The sequence below is a fragment of the Ornithorhynchus anatinus genome, chromosome 14 (genome assembly GCF_004115215.2).
Source record: "Ornithorhynchus anatinus isolate Pmale09 chromosome 14, mOrnAna1.pri.v4, whole genome shotgun sequence".
NCBI lineage: Eukaryota > Metazoa > Chordata > Mammalia > Monotremata > Ornithorhynchidae > Ornithorhynchus > Ornithorhynchus anatinus.
In genome coordinates this window covers 36877702-36897042 of record NC_041741.1, presented here as the reverse complement: position 1 = coordinate 36897042, position 19341 = coordinate 36877702, and the positions used below count along the sequence as shown (strand labels likewise).

The 19341-nt window shown below is 39.8% G+C and overlaps 1 protein-coding gene across 11 annotated transcripts in view; it reads left to right on the top strand.

Annotated features, from left to right (window-relative positions):
• ANKS1B (ankyrin repeat and sterile alpha motif domain containing 1B) overlaps nucleotides 1–19341 on the top strand; it is a 587732-nt gene that overhangs the window by 537704 nt on the left and 30687 nt on the right. For 5 of the 11 annotated variants that reach the window (XM_029079025.2, XM_007670005.4, XM_029079027.2 and 2 more), the window contains 3 exons: nucleotides 7099–7173; nucleotides 13628–13756; nucleotides 16864–16935. In XM_029079025.2, the coding sequence (XP_028934858.1) occupies nucleotides 7099–7173; nucleotides 13628–13756; nucleotides 16864–16935 (276 nt within the window). Of the gene's footprint in view, nucleotides 1–6582; nucleotides 6832–7098; nucleotides 7174–13627; nucleotides 13757–16863; nucleotides 16936–19341 lie in introns of those variants that run through there. The other 6 variants (XM_029079024.2, XM_029079028.2, XM_029079029.2 and 3 more) reach the window with 3 other exon arrangements.

The following is a 19341-nucleotide window of genomic DNA, read 5'->3' as shown; positions in this document are numbered from 1 at the left end:
ATATTATTTGGTCCTATAAACCAACAAACTCTTACTCGGACCTTTTAATATTTTCCCTTTGCTTCTGAGATACTGTAGGCTTTAGCTAACTGGTTTAGTAATGAGCAGTTTCCTCAGAGAGCATCAGTTACAGCAGGCTATTCCCTATCATGTCTAGTAATATCATTTTTCAAGTTGAAGATATCTTCAAATATTGGAGTTTTGTTCAATAGCAAGATATCTCTACAGAGATTTAGTTCCTAATTCAATTCAGCTCCTCTTGGTCAGAGGAAAAAGTTAAATAGTTCTTTCTGAGAAGCAGAATCAAATGTATATTTAACCCATCACCCCATTGAGGTTTTCAGGAGTCTACTTTATTATATCTTAACCTTGAGAAAATTCTGAAAACTTGATCAAAGACTCATCTATATCACTGTAATATGATTGATGATTAGAGGTCCTGCACTTGCCCCAGGAGTACTCACCAATCAGAATCTGCCCTTTTACTCTCTCCAAGGAATGGCAGAGGGATCTGGAGAGAGTCAGACTGCAGGAGCTTCAAGAAGACACTGCAGAGGGCATATGTTTGGGTTTTGTCAAACAGTGATACATGTATGTTGTGGAGGGGAGAAGTGATTAGAAGAGAAATAGATTTTATTGTTGTGGACTATTGTGGTTGATAAGTCCAATGCAAGACTTACACCCCTTGTCACATTCTGTGCACTTAAGGACTTGAATTTGTGATGCTAAGGGGATCACAGGGCCCGTCTTTAGAGCCAGATAGGGTGGCTGTCATCTGATCCAGCCTCCACTACTGGCATGTGAAAGCTCTACTAAGAGTCTCCAGGATGGAGGCAACCCAACTTTTCAGCTGATGCATGACCACCAACCTAAGTTTAAAGTCTGACTTGCTATGTAGACACCCAGTGATACCCTTCCCTTTCTTTCTGGGGAGGGTCTGCCAGGGCTCAGGAGGGCCTCTTCCTTGTAAATCACATTGTTGTCCAACTACTCTCTTTAGGCCAACTGTGCAGCCGGACATTCATCTCTATCAAATTCCTACCTCTCTTTTCATCTCAAGCAGGAGAATCCTTTCGTACACCCCCTCTGAAACCCGTAATCCATCCTGATAGCCACTGAACTAAATAATCCAGCAGTTCTATTCCTAAAGTCTTGGATCTGGGCCCTGTGCTGACCGATTGGCAGTAGGTGTCCCTGACTCACATAAAGAGTCAATATCCATCAGCATCCATTTAAACCTGCTCCCCAGTCCGCTCCATCCACTTATCGCCCTATCCTCCTACCATTCCTCTCCAAACTCCTTCAGTGAGTTATCTACATCCTCTGCCTCCACTTCCTCTCTTCCAATTCTCTCTTTGATCCCCTTCCATTCTGGCTTCCTCCCCTTTCACTCCATGGAAACTGCCCTCTCAAAGGTCACCAATGACCTCACTCTTGCCAAATCCAAAGGCCTCTCTTCCACCTTAATTCTCCTCAGCATGTCAGCTGCTTTCGACAACGTGGACCACCCCCAACTTCTGGAAACATTAACCCTCTATTAACGTCTCTGTCTTCCCCTCTAGACTGGGAGCTTGTTGTGGCAGGGAATGTGTCTGCCAACTCTGTTGGCTTGTTCTCTTCCTAGTGCTTAGTACAGAGCTCTGCAAACTGTAAGTGCTCAAAAAATATGATCTGACACTGTCCTCTCTTCATTCTCCTATTTCTCTGGATGCTCATTCTCAGTCTCTTCAAAGGCTCCTCCTCCGCCTCCCACCCCTAACTGTGGAAGTCCCTCAAGGCTCTTTCACATTAAGTGCTCAATAAATACGATTCATTGGTTGTCCTTCCTGGGAGCTGCTATCATTCCTCTAATCATCAAAGTCTTCATTTCTTCCCCTCTTATAATAAAGATATTCTCTTCCTGTGAGGCAAAGATTAACTGGTTCCATTGACACTTTCAAAGATTCTTGGTGTGGAACCTCGTATATTATACTAACGTTTCTCTAAACAGAAAGAAAGATTAGATAAGCAGTAATATATCTGTATGTGTGTATTTGATGCATCCGTCTGTACAAACATACAGCAGCCCCATGACCGTAGGAAATGCTCACCGTGACACAACTGAGAGAATTGCAGATTAGAGCTCCGCTCAGCTGAATGCCGGGATTACCAAAGGGGTTGGTGGGGAGGGATCCTATCATCTGGTCCTCTCCCAGCCGTGAAAAATGAATCAGCAGCTTCTTCGAAAGCCTCAGAGAGTCTTCAGCTGATGAGAGCCTGCAGGATTTGTTCAGAGCCTTTGACTGATACCTTCTCCCTGGGGCTCGAGTTTGCTGTTCCCTGCTCTTCTAATCACCTCCTTGCCTCCTCCTATTTTTCCCATCCTGTTCTCTCTCCTGGTTCCCCTGTTTTAAATTGTTTAATGTTTGATTTTGTAAAGTCCTTTGTTCAACACCTTTAGATCATTGGCGAAAGGTGTCATAGAAATCTAACAAAAAGAAAAAGGCTTTTGGTTTGTTGGGTATTTTTAAAGAAATTGGTTAGACAGTTAAACCTAAGGCTTTTTCAAGAGTTATTTTGAAGTTCAATAAATGAGTGTGACAGAAATGAAATATTTAATTGTGGTGAATAGATTGGAATTTTTTAACATTTTGCCTCTCAATTCACACTCTACCCACTCCTCTTTCTATGATTTTCTAACATCAGTTGCTATTTTAGCAAGCTATCTCCTTCTCTCCAAATCACATCTTTCACTGAAGATGTAACTTCTCATCCCACTTGATTCCCAGGATTTCATAAAAGGTTAAAATTAAAATCCCCCCAAGCGGTGAGCGGTACCCCTATCCAAAGAGAAAATTTGGACATTTAGTTCCTCAAATGTGACTCGGATGTTAAAAAGCTTTCAGAAATTCACTCTGAAAATTGGTATACAACCGTTTCTCTCCTTTCGCTCTTTCTCATCTTCAAGCTCTTGTCAGCCACTAACACAAAGGAAAACACAATCAAGAGAAAATTATCTTGGAGTGGGCTTGATATAAACCCATTTTATTCACAAAGCACCGATTAGCCTCTCTTCTGAAAATTTCACTTTCCCCCCTGAGGCTGTATTTCCAGGTTTCCATGATGCGAAGTTCCCTGTAGCTTTAATTTTTTGTCCTTCTGGAACCTTTAAGAAAATACTCTTTGTTGTATTCACTTAGATTTGATGAAAAATGATAGGCTCTTTCAAATAAGGATTTTTTTCCTCCTCGTTACGAAATGGCCTGGTTAGAAATATTTAAACCAAACAAGACATTCAAATAGTTTTTAAACTACTTGAACTCCATTTGGTTTTTAAAAACCCTTTTGGAGGTCAGCCTTGCAAATCAATATTAACCTCTCCAAAGGGAAGGAAATGCGAAGTAATTCAGGTGTTATTCAGTTTCAGCAGCATTTATACTTGGAACCATCTCCAAAGGATGTGAAATTTTCTCATTTGTAATACTTATCTGATCAAGTGTGGCATTTCTTATAAGTTCTCAAATTATAATCTACAATACAACAATATTATAACAAGTGCTAATGATGTACAAAACACTGTACCTAAGTGCAGGGAAGAATATGTGGACATTCATTCAGATATGGTTCCTGACCCACAGACAAAGATAGGGAAGGAAAGATAGAGATAAAATAATTGTCTAAATAAACAAATCAGAAGCAACAACACCAAAAATCTTTTTAATTGTGCCATCACTGTTCTAGTCTGGATTGCTTTGTTCATGCAGTCAGTTTTCCTAACAGTGCAGACTTCCTCTCCTACACTGCCTGATGGGAAAAGGGGGGAATTAGCCATTGGGCCACCCCTTCAAAGACTCTGTAGTCCCTTAGAGTGGGAGAGCTCCTGGCCAAATATTGTTGTCCTCCTTACTACCTAATCTCAGCAAACTTTGGTATTTCTGTTTCCTCAGAAGGTTAGGGAGGGAAATAAGAGTCCAAGTGAATTAGCCTTAACGATCAGATACTCCACTCTGATTTTCAAACTTAACTGCTCTTTTATTCAAAGTGGTGAGACTTATAGTGTTCACATGGCATGATTAACCAACTTAATTCAATGTCATTGAGAACAAAGCAACAAAAAGTAACGACAAAGGTCTTTAATCCAGGGCTTAATTACTTATATATAGAAAAGCAGATTTGGGCCTTGGCCCAAAGTCTCCTTAGAATCAACGTGGTTCAGAAGATTGTGTAGGTTAATTGATTAACAACTGGTTTATTAACTCTTCTCATGGCACGAATGTTGCTGTTTTCATTTTATAAAACAAGGCAAAGCTAAATTAGTGTCACACTAGGCATCAGAATGCAGGGCTGTGGCATGTATTATTGTTTGAGAAGGCAGAGAATATTCTCAAGGGAAAATATATATCCTATATAAAGTATAGGCAGTAGGAAATGATTTTCCTCTCTGTGTAGCTGTAGTAGGCCTGGAAGGGCTTTTATCTATGACTATTTTGGGGAAAAAAGACCTAATTCTTAACTGCTATCACTTGAAGTTGCTCCCAACACGAACAGCCTGTCTCTCCTACTGCTTTAAGCGGGGTGTTGTCTGAGATGGAAATTGTTTGAGTGAAGTAGGCTGGACTAATGGAAAGAACTTGGGCTTGAGAGTCGAAGGATCTGGGTTTTTTTGTATTTCCATCTCTGTCAGTTGCCTCCTGTGTAACCTTGGGCAAGTCACCTAACTTCCCCGAATCCTAGTTTCCTTATCTTTAAAATGGGGATTCAACTCTTCTCCCATGTGGGACAAGGTCTGTGTCCAACCTGATTATCTTGTCTCCACTCCAGTGCTTAGTACAGTGCTTGACATATAGGAGACACATATTAATACCACGAATATCATTATTTGGCTCAAATCTTATTCCCAAAAGATTTCAAAAACAGTTCCTTAAGTAGAATATACAGTCTGAACCTCCGTGCTGTCAGCAGGTAGTAGAGAGGTTGTCTCTTAAGACAGAAACAGCAGCAGGATAGATAGAAGAGGAGAACATTTCAGGCAAGCTCCCTTGCTTAGAAGCTTGCTGAAGAAGCAGAGTTCAGTTTAATCTGCAAGAGGTTTTGGAGTCTAGGACAAGTGGTGTGGAGAATTGACATTCTCCCTGGCTCCCCCCCCCCCAAGGAATAATTAAGCTGTTGGAGTCTCCCTTCTGCAGCGATGGATGACTCTCAGCACTGAGAACTTGCACAGAGAAATTAATGATTGAGCTGGTGGTTTAAGCAGTTCCATTCGCAGTCTTTCATTCCTGCCAGTGGTGTTCCTGCTGGGACATCAGTTGCAGTGAGTGAGTAAACAGGCAGGCGTGCAGCACATTCCAGAGTGCCCGAGCAATCTTTGCCCACATCAGACAGCTCTAGGTGGAACCAGATGTAAAACCCAGGTCTCCTGATTTCCCTTGCAGTTCTCTTTCCCCTGGATCAACAGCAGAACTAAACAAGAGCAGCATGGTCTAGTGGAAGGAGCCCAGGCCCTGGGAGGTTCTAATCCTGCCTCCACAACTTGTCTACTGTGGGTTTTTTTTCCCCGGGGGTGATTTGGGGTTGGGTTTTGGGGTATTTGTTAGGCACTTACTGTGTGTCGGGCACCGTTCTAAGCGCTGGGGTAGATAGAGGTTAATCAGGTCGGACACAGTCCCTGGCCCACGGACGGCTCCTACTCCAAGTTACAGAGAGGAGGATTTAATCATCATTTTACAGATGAGGTAACGGAAGCCCAGAGAAGTTAAGGACTCGTCCAAGGTCACGTAGCAAGCATTTGGCAGAGCTGGGATTACAGCCCAGGTCCTCTGACTCCCATGTGTGTGCTCTTTCCACTAGTCCGTGATTCTGCTTGACTTTGGGCAAGTCACTTAACATCTCTGTGCCTCTGTTTCCTCATCTGTAAAATGGGGATTTAATACCTGTTCTCCCCTTCAAAGACTGCAAATACCATATGAGTCAGGGATTGTGTCCAATCTGATTATTTTGTATTTACCCCAGCGCTTACTACAGGCTTTGCACCTAGGACGCATCTTCCCAGATTAGAGATCTTGTACAGTCATTAGTACAAGAGGAGAAATTGGGAAACAGAATAAGATTTTCAGAGATGGTTAAACTGATATTAGAGGTATTGGTTCACTAGCAGCTAGTCTGGAGGTGCCTTTTGGTCAACCCCCAGGGAGCTGATCTACTTTGCCAATAGCGGGCAAGGTAGTCATTTTCCAGTCTGTCGCCCAGCAAGGCATCTAGATTTCAGACTCTAAAAGGTAAGGCAGCATAAAGGGTCGTGCAGAGATGTCTATCTGAATGGATTCTAGATGTTTGAAAGCAAAATCTTAAATTCCCAGTGCTCTTTTGTTATTGAACTATACCTTGCCTTTCTTTAATTCAGTTATTGATGTTGTGCCTCATTACCCAATATCTAGCTAGATCTTGAGGTTCCATTACTCATCTTTATAATGCTTTTGTTATTATTGAAGCAGAATGCTCTGAACAATTATGGTGCTTGGTAAATTTTTAGTTGCTTGGCAACCATGAAACCTGATCTTAGATTTTGTGTGATGTCGCAACGTCTGCCGGGGAACAGTGGAGTTCACAGAAATCAGTATCTGAAGATGGTCTGAAGAGGCACTGTGTGTTTCTCTACAGTTTAAGTGACGTGTAACTTGAGTTGGATGATTTCTTCCTGCCACTGGATAGATGTAGAAGGGAGAGTATGTTTGTCAAATGGAGTAATTATGAACAGTTTGTTGGTTATTGCCTATAATCTGTGACCACTCTTCTGATCTATCACTTTAACAAGCTAGAATCAATCACCTAGCTATTCGTGACTATGATCAAATGGTAGGATACATTGAATTTTGCTTCAGCTGGTTATATAATTTTATTATGTTTTGATTAGTTATCTATGCAAAGTATCCAAATATTTTATTCAGCCTGTGCCTCCATATTGATAAGCAAAATGACTTTGAATTTGTAATTTGTAGCATTTTCAGTGTCATTTTTGAAAATGTGATTCTCAGTAGTTTTGTTTGAGTTCTTGATTCTGCTTTTTGATAGAAATGTGCTTTAATATTTACAAGATGAGATGTAGTTTTCTGTTTATATTAGCAGTCGTCTGTCTGTGAAATTTGGACGAACCAGAATGCTGGATTTCCTTTCTCAGCGATCCATCAGGTTCATAATGTAAGAGATTTCTATGGTTCTGTTGTCTTTTTAAAAATAATTACAGTTTATATGTTATGCTGTAGTGTCATCAGTAGTTAAATTTATATAAAGGGGCTGTGTGCTAGCATTGCAAAACAACTGGATTACTTATCTGTCCATTCATTTTTCGTGGTTTGTGATTAGTTGATGTTGAAAAATTTGTCCGAGTCAAGGGTATTCTTGAGTCTAAAGTCTTCGGTTAAAACGTGTCCTCTGTCGGTTTTGACTATCATTTCAGATGTTTGTGTTGGCTTGCTTTTTCAGAGAAAAGGCAGAGGGTAAATTGTTACATATCTGTGCAGTTCCGGCTCTTTCATATTACTTCTTCCTGTGTCTGCGTTCCCATGTCAACGCTTTTGCCTAACTGCCTGAGAGTTATGCTGTTGAGATGTGAACAAGTCTTTATTTGAGTATGATTTGCATGGTAACCTGCATAAAGCCTTAGTTTTGTGCAGTTGATTAAAAAGTCAAAGTGGGGTGGCATGGATGGGCAATAACATAGCTGCAATGTGGTTCTAAACTTTTTTTTTTTAAAGATTTAGCAGATTTCCGGAATCTCTGTGATTTGCCCCTCGTTTCACTCTGGGTTACTTCACTTCAGAATGCTTTCAGTCCTGCCCTACCCCCCTTTTTTAAAAAATTGAGGAATTCCTTTCTGCTTAAAATCCAAGCTGCTCACTTTCTTAATTCTTTTTAATTTTCAAAAGTTTATGCCTGCATCCTTCTGAATGTTTTCCCATTTCATAAATATTTTTGGCACAGGTGGGTCAAGGCTATGGTTGCCACCGCTCCAGATTTTGACTAGAGTCACTAGAGAGAAATTAGAGTGCAGATTCTGGTCTCCAAAGAGGACAAGTAAATCCTCTGCTCTATTCTGAAATATCTGGGTTTCTAAATTCATGAGTTTGGACTTCATTCTGGCACATTCTCAGGATGGGGTGAAATTTAGTCTAGCTGTAGATCAGAGCGGCATCCAGCTGCTTCTGAAGCCCACCTGGCTCCTTTCCCGCTCTTTTCCAAGCCCTCCCTCCAATTGGTGCCTTCCCAGGTTGAGTCGACCATTCCTGAGCTCTTTTTGGACTTCAAGAGGTGACATGGTGGCAATCCTAGTCAGGGGCCCATCAAGTTATCTGAACATCTTGGTTGAGAATCACTGAACTTGATGAATAAAATGTCTTGGGAGGCCTTCTCTCCATGTGCTGTGTGGGCACACTGACCTCTTCTGTGGCATGAATCCTTCATCGGGGCAGGGTGCTGGCCTCTGGGAGCTGTGGTGTATACAATATTATAAGCTACAATATCACTAACTGGTACATACTTTTCCATGAGAGACCAGTTTGACAGCAGTGGCTGCATAGTTCCTCAAAGCTTTCTCAACTAAATCTATCTTTAGGTCTTCAAAACCAACCATCAGTGTTCTTCAGCTCTAAAGGTAATTTCACAATATCACTCAGTGGTATACATTGAGTGTTTACTGTGTGCAGAGCATTGTAGTTAACACTTGGGATAATGCTAAGTACTTGAGGGAGTACAGGGTAACAGAGTTGGTAGAAACATTCCCAGCCCAGCCTGTCTAGAGGACAGTTACCCCATTAAGCATTTTAGTGTTCCTCTAAAGCGGCACATACACACGATTCTGTATATGTTTATTTACCTGTGTTTATCATATATTCACATTAAATATTTGCACAACTATAATGACACATTCTTGGAAGCCTCAGCATTAACCAAAAGACTTATAGTCACGTTTATATACTTGTGAAGATCATGGTCAGGAAAAATTGAGAGTAAAATACTGTAATCGAAATTATCATAAAATTCATTTTAAAACGTTTAGGATTAAAGTTCTGGTGATTCTTCTAGAAAGAGAAAGTATACTGGTTGTTAGTACCTGGGTCTAAATTTACAAGTAGGTAGGAGGACACAGTCTCAAAACAAAATTGAAAATGCTACTGCCGAAACAAAGATCAATTAAGTTCTAATCACAGAAGAGTATTTTAAGTTTTTGCACCTTACTTTTCATTAAGGAAAAATAATCTGTAATTGTGGTCTGTAATTATTTGCAGATCTCTTGTACTTTTATTTCATTTCAGGAAGATGATTATTGGAATACCTCAAATATTTCCCACCCAAGGTGCCTGGGCATTTAGAATAGAATTTAATATGTACAATTATGATACTATCTACAGATTTGCCTTCCTTCAGGGCAGGCCTACATGAGATTTTTCTGTGCTGGAATTTAGCTCAAGACTCTAGTGCATTAACAGGCCAATAAAGAGCAACCCCCACCTTTTGTGAATTATGCAGGGAAAACCTTTCCTTGGAAACAGTTATTGTTTGTTTTGTGGCAATTGTTAAATGCTTACTATGTGTCAAACACTGTTCTAAGCGTTTGGGGTACGTTCCAATCAATTAGGTCGAACATTTGTTAAGTGCTTACTCTCTTCCAGGCACAATCTTCAGTGCTGAAGTAACATACGACCTAATCCACACTGGATTAAATAAGAGCTAGTTCCAAGAAAACCTGGAATGCTACATTTGAGAGCAAACTTCAGGATTAGTGTATCTCAAGTTTATCTAACTTTAGTCGTTTCATCTTCGACAGTTCCATCAATAATTTGTACATTATCTTTGCTTCATTTTAGACTATTTTAATCTAAATGGTTTTAAGGGAAATTAATTCAGCTTCCATCCATTTATATTGATTTTGAAATCAATTTATGAATCACATGGGATAAAATACCTCCAGACATATTAAAAAACATTGGGAGATAACACTCAAGTCTGCCATAGCTCAGATTCTGCGTGGCTCAGTGGAAAGAGTCCGGGCTTGTGAGCCAGAGGTCATGGGTTCGAATCCTGGATCTGCCACTTAATAATTAAGTTCTAATTAATAATTACATTTTTGTACCCTACAGACTAATGTGGGACCGTAAACATTTTCCATACTACACCAGCATATGAGAGTGAATTCTCTCTTTTGGAAAATTTTCTGTTAGTAGAAAGATGCTTATTATAAGCACAATTAAACTAAACTCAGAAGTTCTTTAGGCTTAAATACGCTTTTTTAAAAAAAAAAAACAGTCTTTATAGAAATGGGCATCTAAATACAGGGAAATATATCGAAAGCAAGGAATAAAGGGAGTCACAAAACAATAAAAGGAAAAATGTTAATCTGAATAGCAAGAATAAAGTAGGACACAGATAGGGAAAGACTATAATTCACAGATTTTTTTCCTGTGATTATTCAAAATGACCCTCGTGCTGTATCCAGACAGGCTCATGTTGTTGTGAGAGCAATTTTACACCTGCCATCCCATTCTAACCAAAGCACGTTGTTAATAATGTTGGTATTTGTTAAGTGCTTACTATGTGCCAAGCACTGTTTTAAGCACCGGGATAGATACAAGGTTATCAGGTTGTCCCACGTGGGGCTCGTAGTCTTAATCCCCATTGTACAGATGAGGTAACTGAGGCACAGAGAAGTAAAGTGACTTGCCCAGACTCACACAGCTGACAAGTGGCGGCGGAGGTGTGATTAGAACCCAAGTTCTCTGACTTCCAAGCCCACTCTCTTTCCGGTAAGCCACGCTGCTTCTCTGTTAAAATCTCAATTAAAAGCAGGATTCAGGACAAATTCTATGAGGTCAGTAAATGGTTCATATAATCATTGGGCCTTACTGTACAACAGGTTAATATGCAGGAATCAATGTTTGAAAGAAAGAGGTTTCCAAGTGTTTGTTAAGGGTCCAAGAGTATCTGGAAGAAAAAAGTTCCTTGCCTCTTAGCTCTGGCTCCCAAGACCCCATTTTTCTTTTAGTCTGTTGAAAATATATTTCAGGAGAAGCACTGAATTTTTGATTTCAGGAATACAGGTTTATCCACTATAGGGAATTTTTCATTCTATGGCCCAGCGCTGAAGCTGAGTGCATTTCCCAGGCCCTTTTGCCTGTATGGATCAAAGGTCTGACTTCCTGGGCCATCCCATTCGATTAAATCGTGGATTGTATGTAGGTGTATGACTCCTTGGCAAGATTACATTGATTGGAGCTGCTAAGAATACTGCTACCCTACTCTAAATGAGGTCTAAAGATGTGCCACGGCCACTGATTTCTCCAAATGACCCCTGGACGAACATACTAGAGTGATTTCATATGCGGATATGAATTTGAATGATGGTGCTTGCTATTCCTTAAGGGCTGCTCTACTTGTCTTTATGATATTTACATTTGGAGCCATGTTTGGCCGCAGGTCTGCTTTAAGTGTATGGATTTCAGCTCTGCTCTTCTATCGCAAACGGTGGCCCAGCGGAGGAAACAAAAAAGCATAGCTGCCAACTTGCATATCATTTGCATTGCATGATGTCTAAATGCTCCTTGTCCCCAGTACTCCATAAACTTTGTCATGTGTGAATGAATAGGCTCATCTAGCCCGGAAAGCTACTGGTTGAATTCCGCATAGCTCTTCCTTGATTTGATTGCCCATTGATAGAACTGGGTCCTTACTTCGGTGCTTGCTTTGAGTTTCCACTTCAGCAGAGTCAAGCATTGGTATTGGTGCTGGCCTAATTCTCCTTCTGTATCGTTTCGTGTAACTAGTATTGTTCCGTTACAGTGTTCCCCGTGCAACTAAATGTGTTGTACTTGTTTATTATGTTGTGGTTTAACCAACATAATTAGTGTGAAGTGGTTCTTTAGAATTCTTAATGCTCATTCTTATTGTCCTGAAATTTGTACTATGTTTTCAAAAATGTGTTTACCTGTCTAATAGCCTGTGCTTAAAATTTTAAGCAATTTTTAGCCAAAATGATTCAATGCCAATTGAAATACAAATTAAGCCAAAATAATTTTCTCAAAAGATGATTTTCGGGGTAGGAATGAGAGAGGAGGAGGAAGACGAGGAGAGTGGAAAATGTAATCTTGAGGATTATTGCAGTCAGAGAATAAATGCTTTTGTGGTTTGAAAATTCTTATATAGAAAAAAAGTCTCCTTAAAGCCAGAATGAGTCATAAATGAGTCAGAAAACAGAGGAGAAATGCCAAATGAAATATTTATAGGGAAACAGGTGAAAAGTATCAGGATAACAAACCAAATAAGCATGTTCATTGGAAATTTAAAAGGATGAGGATATAGAGATGATAGAATGTACTAATGAAAAATGAAAGGGCAAACAAACACAGTGTGATCAGGAGTTAGAAATTGAACATGAAATGCATAAGGAATTGAAAATAGTAATAAAAAAAGAATCCATTATGGATAGAAACTTGAATGCTGTGTTTTACTGTGTATAGGTATATTTTGGAATATGCAAGATCCAAAACTTGGACCAATATGCGATAAATCTATAGGTCCAGGTTGGATGATGTTGACTGTTTCATTGGGTCTGGCCCAAAATATCTAATTTGAATTATACCTCTCTGAAATAGAAGAAATACAAATGAAAATAATCTAAATCACCTGAGAAATTGTAGAAATACACTGAGGGAGAAAAAGAGGAAATTCAGACCCAGGCATTTGAATGTGATTCAGTCACTTCAACAAGTTAAGACAAATAAGCATTAAACATATGAAAGGCAATACAGTGTATGTGTGAACATATATAAATGTATGCCTAAAGACTGATATAAATGAATTTATACCCTTATATGCTTACTTAGGCGTATATGGTCAGTTTTACTTTTTAACTTGTAATTTTCATGCTAACTTTCCAAGAGAAGATTCCGTTGCAAGTCCTCAATAATAGTACTGTTATATTATTAAGATTTGAGAAACCAACTGTTACATCAAAATACACTTCAAGAATCCTGGGTAAATATAAATAGCATCTTTTCTCTAAAGAAATGAAAGTATTTAAACAGTATTTAGCACTTGCTTTTCACTATTTTTCTGGATGTTTGGTGATCTCAATGATCAGTATTTAAATTGGGCAAATACTGTTGAAATCCATGAGTGCAGCTTAAATAATCTTGTTAATTAGATTTTTGTTCAATTTTTATTCAACTTGAATTTCAAAGAAAAGTTTTCAATGTAATGGAAAAGTTCTTCCCTATTGGTGAAACTTGTCTGTAGGTTTACAGATGTCTTCATGACGCAGTAAACTTGTTATAATTTAAGCGTAAAACTTATTGTAGTTTAAGCTTAACTTGTACATTTTTTAAAAAGTTTCAAGCATTAAAATTTTTATTCTACAATTAGAATTCACGTCAGTCTACTATCTAAGTAGAAAATAGAAATGTGTTACAAATAATATGTGTAGGTATATATATAATATAAAAACACATGTAGAGTAAATATATATATTTGTGTGTCTATATATATCTTGGCCCTTTCTCAAATGAAAAATATACACATTCCTAGGCATGCTCATAAAATAGACTCATAGTAAAATCTTGTCTGCTTCTTATACTCCTTTGAGATTAAATATGATTTTTAGACAGGAGACTGGGGAGAGCCTTCGATTACCTTGCGACCACCCAACGAAGCCACAGCCTCAACGCCTGTCCAGTACTGGCAGCATCACCCAGAGAAACTCATCTTCCAGTCGTGTGATTATAAGGCATTTGTAAGTCACGGTAAATTCAGCATTTAGGTACAAATGGGGTGGAGTGAACACTGCATGTTCTACAGAAAATGTGTATATTTCTTTCATTTAGTGGCATAGCTCCCAGTAATTCTTTTCTCCAGCGTGTATTTCAAGTGCAGTTTTTTAAAAGCATTTATTCAAAGCCTAGAATTTGCCAAGAGGAAACATCTGAAATACTTCATCATTTAAATCCACTACAAGTTTTGGCTCCTACTTTCACAAGAAATAGGTTTAAAAGTATCATCCTCCTAATGGGAAAACATGAGCAAAATTCTTATCTGCAAAGTGATGTTTATGGATCCTCCCATCAGGAAACACAGATGACCTCAGTCCTAAGGCTTCTGGACCAAGACTTGTGCGTAGGAATTATTTATAGTGGCACCGGCTTGCCTAATACCATTTACACTCTCTGTTCTCCGTGCTGGAGGCCCGAGTGCATCTAGTCAGTAGAAGAGCAGGAGGGCAGCACATTCCAAAGGGGCAAACAGCATGTCCTACTGAAATGAGCATAGAATTGGGAGTCAGGAGTCCTAGGTTTTGTTTCCATCTCCACCACTTGCCTGCTGTGCTTCCTAGGGCCGGTCACTAAACTTCTCTTGGGCCTCCTTTCGTCATCTGTAAAATGGGGATAAAATATCTTTTCTCCATCCTCTAAAACTATGAGCCCCATGTGGGCCAGGTATGTACCCCAGTTCTTAGCACACAATTCTTGGGATAGAGAGAGTGCTTAGGAAATATTATTAATAGCATTATTGTCCTTATTGTGAGAGCACATAAATCTTCACGTACATTAGCCAGCTATGGGCAGACTGGGACTAGAACTCAGGTCTTCTGATTTCTAGAGAATTGCTCTTTGCACTGGACCAATAGGAGGTCAAATTGCTACAGTATCTCTTTTGATTATCTTTAACAAAAAACAACTGCTATGACCAATCTATTAGCTGTGGCAGTATTTTCGTTGTTATTTTGAAGGAGAAGGAATTCATTTTTGCCTAACTGAAGTTATAAGGTGCGGAGGTAAACTTTGACGGGATCATGTAGGCGATGCTGTGGTTTCTGGGGAGTTGCAAATGACTCTCTACAGCTTGTTGGAATGGCTCCCTCAAAGAGGGTTGTTTCAATTAAGGTAACTTCCAAATTGACTGAAAACGCGGATATAGCTAGTTTAGCTTTAGCTTAACTAACTGATATGAAGTCATTCCTCTAGTGGTATTTCCTAAGCCCGCTGTGAGACAGGGGACTGTGTATCCATCCCAGCGCTTAGAACAGTGCTTGCCACATAGTAAGCCTTTAAAAAATACCTTAATACCAGTAATCATAACAATAAAATGTGTCCACTCTGCAGACTATTGTGATCGCTGATCCCATTCTGAAGTGTCACCACTATCTTTTTATGTTTGATGTAATTGAGTGGCAGCCAGCTTGGGAAATGGTATTGGCTCGACATAATGATGGTATATGTTAAGCGCTTACCGTGTGTCCAGCGCTGTTCTAAACGCTGTGGTAGATTTAAGCTAATCAGGTTGGACACAGTTCCTGTCCCACCTGGGGCTCACAGTCTTAATCCCCATTTTACAGATGAGGTAACTGAGGCATGGAGCAGTTAAGTGAATTGCCCAAGATCACACTGTGAACAAGTGGTGGAGCCGGGATTAGAACCCAGGTCCTTCTGACTCCCAGGCCCATGCTCTATCCACTAGGCCACATGCTGCTTCTCTACCCTCATCTTCCTCTAGGAGTGCCCAGCTCAATTTTGTCAGGTGGCACCAACAGGATTAACCTTGGAGCTGACTGACCAGTATGCCTTGAAGCCAAAGACTAGTGGCTTCTTAGTTGGCCTTATTCAAAGTCCTGACATATCAAGCACTTAGTACAGTGCCCTGCATAGAGTAAGTGCTCAATAAATACCTTTGATTGATATCCTTGCCAAGTGAGCAGGAACCTTGTCTTTGTTAGCCCTGCAATGGGATGAACTCAATGGAGAAGAGATCTGGGACTTCCTATGGTTTGCCTGGAACTTTAATTCTTGGGGATTTTCCCTGCAAAGGCATCACTCTATAGGGAATCTCCAAGAATAAAATGATCCCCATGGGCAAAATCTCCAAACGTTAAATTAGGAAAATAACTCTTGGAAATCCTGGGCCTACTTCCTGAGTTGGCCTTTTGCCCAGGGATCTCACAGTCCAGATGTCCTCTCTCCTGGTGGGGACCTGAAACGGCCCTACTCAATCCACAACATAATAAGAATTTCTGTCAGACTTGATTTTTTCAGTGAATATTTTCACTTCCATTCCTTCGTTAGTTGGGACATGAATCTAGAGGCATCCAGTGCTGGTCATCCAAAAGCTGCAGTAGTTGATGTTTCCTGGAACAAAACTTTTCCTCTATTTTCTGTAGCTTGGAGATGTGGAGAAGGATTCTGCTCATCCAGAAACCCTAGTGTTAACTCCGTCACCTCTGTTCGTTGTCTAGCTTTCTCCATCCTGAAACATTGGAATTCTCCCTTAGAGCTCATTCAAGTCTGTGTACAGGCACACAGCTGTGAATGAAAAGGGTTCAAACAGCATATACATGCCAGGAAATGGCATAATATAACTACCTATGCACACAAATAAGCATAAATGGGGTGCACAATGCTTAACTTTCCAGCTGCCTTGGCAACCCTGCAATTATATAGATAGTACCATGATTTATTTATTTTTGCAGACATTGCTGCCTCAGAAAAAGAAACATTTTAAAATACTCCATCTTGCTGTAAGAAGTGATTTGCAAGACGGCACCGCTTAACCAGCGGTTCTGTTCTAAAGAAGAAATAATGGTAACCAGAGGGCTCATAGGCAGCTCTCATGCATTCTCCCTCTATATGAACTTATTAGCACATATCCTGCCTTTTAAGACATGTAGCTAAAGGTTGTCACTTCATATATTAATATCTTTTCACACTCGTCAAAAGAAAGGAAAAGTTCACAAAGGCATTATTAGCAAAGGAACAGAATCATTTTTTTAACTTCCACGTATTTTTTCTTCATCAGCATGAATGGTGAATTTATGCTTGCTCTGAAAATTGAATTCATTTTTTATTTTAGTATTTAGGTTCTATGCTGATAAAAGAACTCAGGGGGACAGAATCGACACAGGACGCTTGTGCAAAAATGAGGGTAAGTTAGCAGATCAGTTTTATTTTGTACAACTAAATATCTAAATGCAAGTGTATAGCTCTAAATTGCTATTTTCAAATTAATTTCTTTCATCAGTGGGTCCTTCATATTGCAATGGCATTCCAAAAGATTTCTTCTTCCACTCCAATTTCATAGCTTTTCGGGATTGTTTTCTTTTACACATTGATACCATATTAGTTTTGCTCTTGATTTTAACATTTTTAAACATGTATACCTTACATTTGCAAATTAATAAGTAATGGCACTTTATTAATAATGTGTTTTTTTTGAGCTCCTGGTTGATAGTCTTATGTTTCAGAAAGTCAATTTATTGAAAATATACTTAAATACATTTTAGAACCATGGTATAAAAGTCCGTAATTTCCTAACAGGTGTTCAAATTAAGTACTTTGGAAAAATTAAAAAGGAAAAATTTTGAAGGATGTTGACAAATTGATTGGAACAAAATTTGGCTAAATTTAGATTCGTAGTCCTCAAAACCTCTCCCTGCCAGTAAGTGAGGCAATGTAATCCATTTGTCATTGCTGTGCCCATTTGGGAAATGGACCTTGTCCAAACTAATTGCTGTGCTAAGCACCTAGTAGAGTAGTCTGCATTCAGGAGACTCAGTAAATGATGAAAAAGATAAAGTTAAGGCCCATACTGATCATCTCCTTAAAGAGATAGAAATTGACTTTCCTAGCGAGCATGTAGATGGTTTGAAGCTCTCTGATACTGAGACCAAATACTTCAAATATGTGTGGTCCACTTAATCGAGCATAATTTTGTGGCCTATTTTAAAAGATTAAGATATGCGGCCCAGGATGGCTGTTATGGCTTGTCATGAATTTTGTATTAGCCAATTTTGTTGAGCTGTATTTACTAGCTTACAGCCACCTGTAGCTATCAGACACTATGTATCAAGCACTGTTCTAGGCGCTGGGGTAGATAGAAGCTAATCAAGGTTGGACACAGTCCCAATCCCTGCCCTCAAGATGTTTGTAATCTAGCAAGAGAGAAGCAGTGCGGCCTGGTGGATAGAGCATGGGCATCAGAAGGATCTAAGTTTTAATTCTGTTTCCCTGCTGTGTTATCTTGCATAAAACACTACTGAGCTACTCTGTGCTTTGGTTACCTCATCTGTAAAAGTGGGGATTAAGACTGTGAGCCCCACGTGGGACATGGACCGTGTCCAAGCTGTTTAACTTGAATCTACCTTAATACATTGCCTGTCATGTAGTAAGAACTTAATAAGTACCATAAAAAAGATAGATAGACACAAAATAAATTGCAGCTAGGAGGAAGATGATTATGGGAAGATGGACATATGGATGAGTCCTTAAATGATGAAATATGTCATCATAATTATTGTTACGGTATTAAGCACTTACCAGATACCAAATACAGGGTTAAGCATTGGGGAAAGATACAAGATAATCAGATCAGACGTATTCCCTGCCTCACCTGAAAAAAAGGAGAGACAAAAGCTCTTTTCTTCCCATTTTCCAGTTAAGGAAACTGAAGCACAGATAGGTCAAGTGGCTTGCCCAAAGTCACCCAGCAAAGAAAGACCAGAATCCAGGTCTTCTGATTTCCAGCTATGTGCTCTTTCCACAAGGTCATGCATCTGTTTTAACATGTACACAAGTGTGTGAATGAAAGCAGTGCTATGGAAACCGATGTGGTAGTTAAGAAAGGTATGTCCTGGAAACACGAAAAAATGGGGGGTAGGCTTAAAGGGGAGGTAGAGTGTCAGAAGGGCTTAAAAGTAGGGAAAGAGCTGTGGTCTGTTAGATTTGAAAAAGGAGGAATTCTCAGATAGGAGGAAGGCATCAGAGGTGTGAGATAAGAGCAAGGTACAGAGGTATAGCTGTGAGCTGGGTTGTAGTGGGAGGAGAAAAGTGGGGCCCCACCGCATGCTTTCTAATAAGCATACCACCCCTTCCTTGCAGACTTTTTGGTCTTTCCCCCAGCATCCTCTGAATAATATAAATAATGATATTGGTTAAGCGCTTACTGTGTATCAAGCACTGTTCTAGGCACTGGGGTAGATAGAAGCTAATCAAGGTTGGACACAGTCCCAATCCTCATTTTAGAGATGAAGTAACTGAGGCCCAGAGAAGTTAAGTGAAAGTGAAGTGACTTGCCCAAGATCACCCAGCAGACAAGTGGCAGGCACCAGGATTAAAACCCAGGTGCCTCTGACTCCCAGGCCTACGCTCTATTGCCTCTGACTCCCAAGCCTACGCTCTATCCACTAGGCCACACTGCTTCCATTCTATATCTGCTTTTGGATGTAGTAGTCCTTGCTGGCCGGGAGAGAGCAGGGAGAGGTTGGGTGCATGGCGGGAAAGGGAATGTCCCAAGTACTGCTCTGGTCTCCCTTGTTTCTCTCCCAACACCATG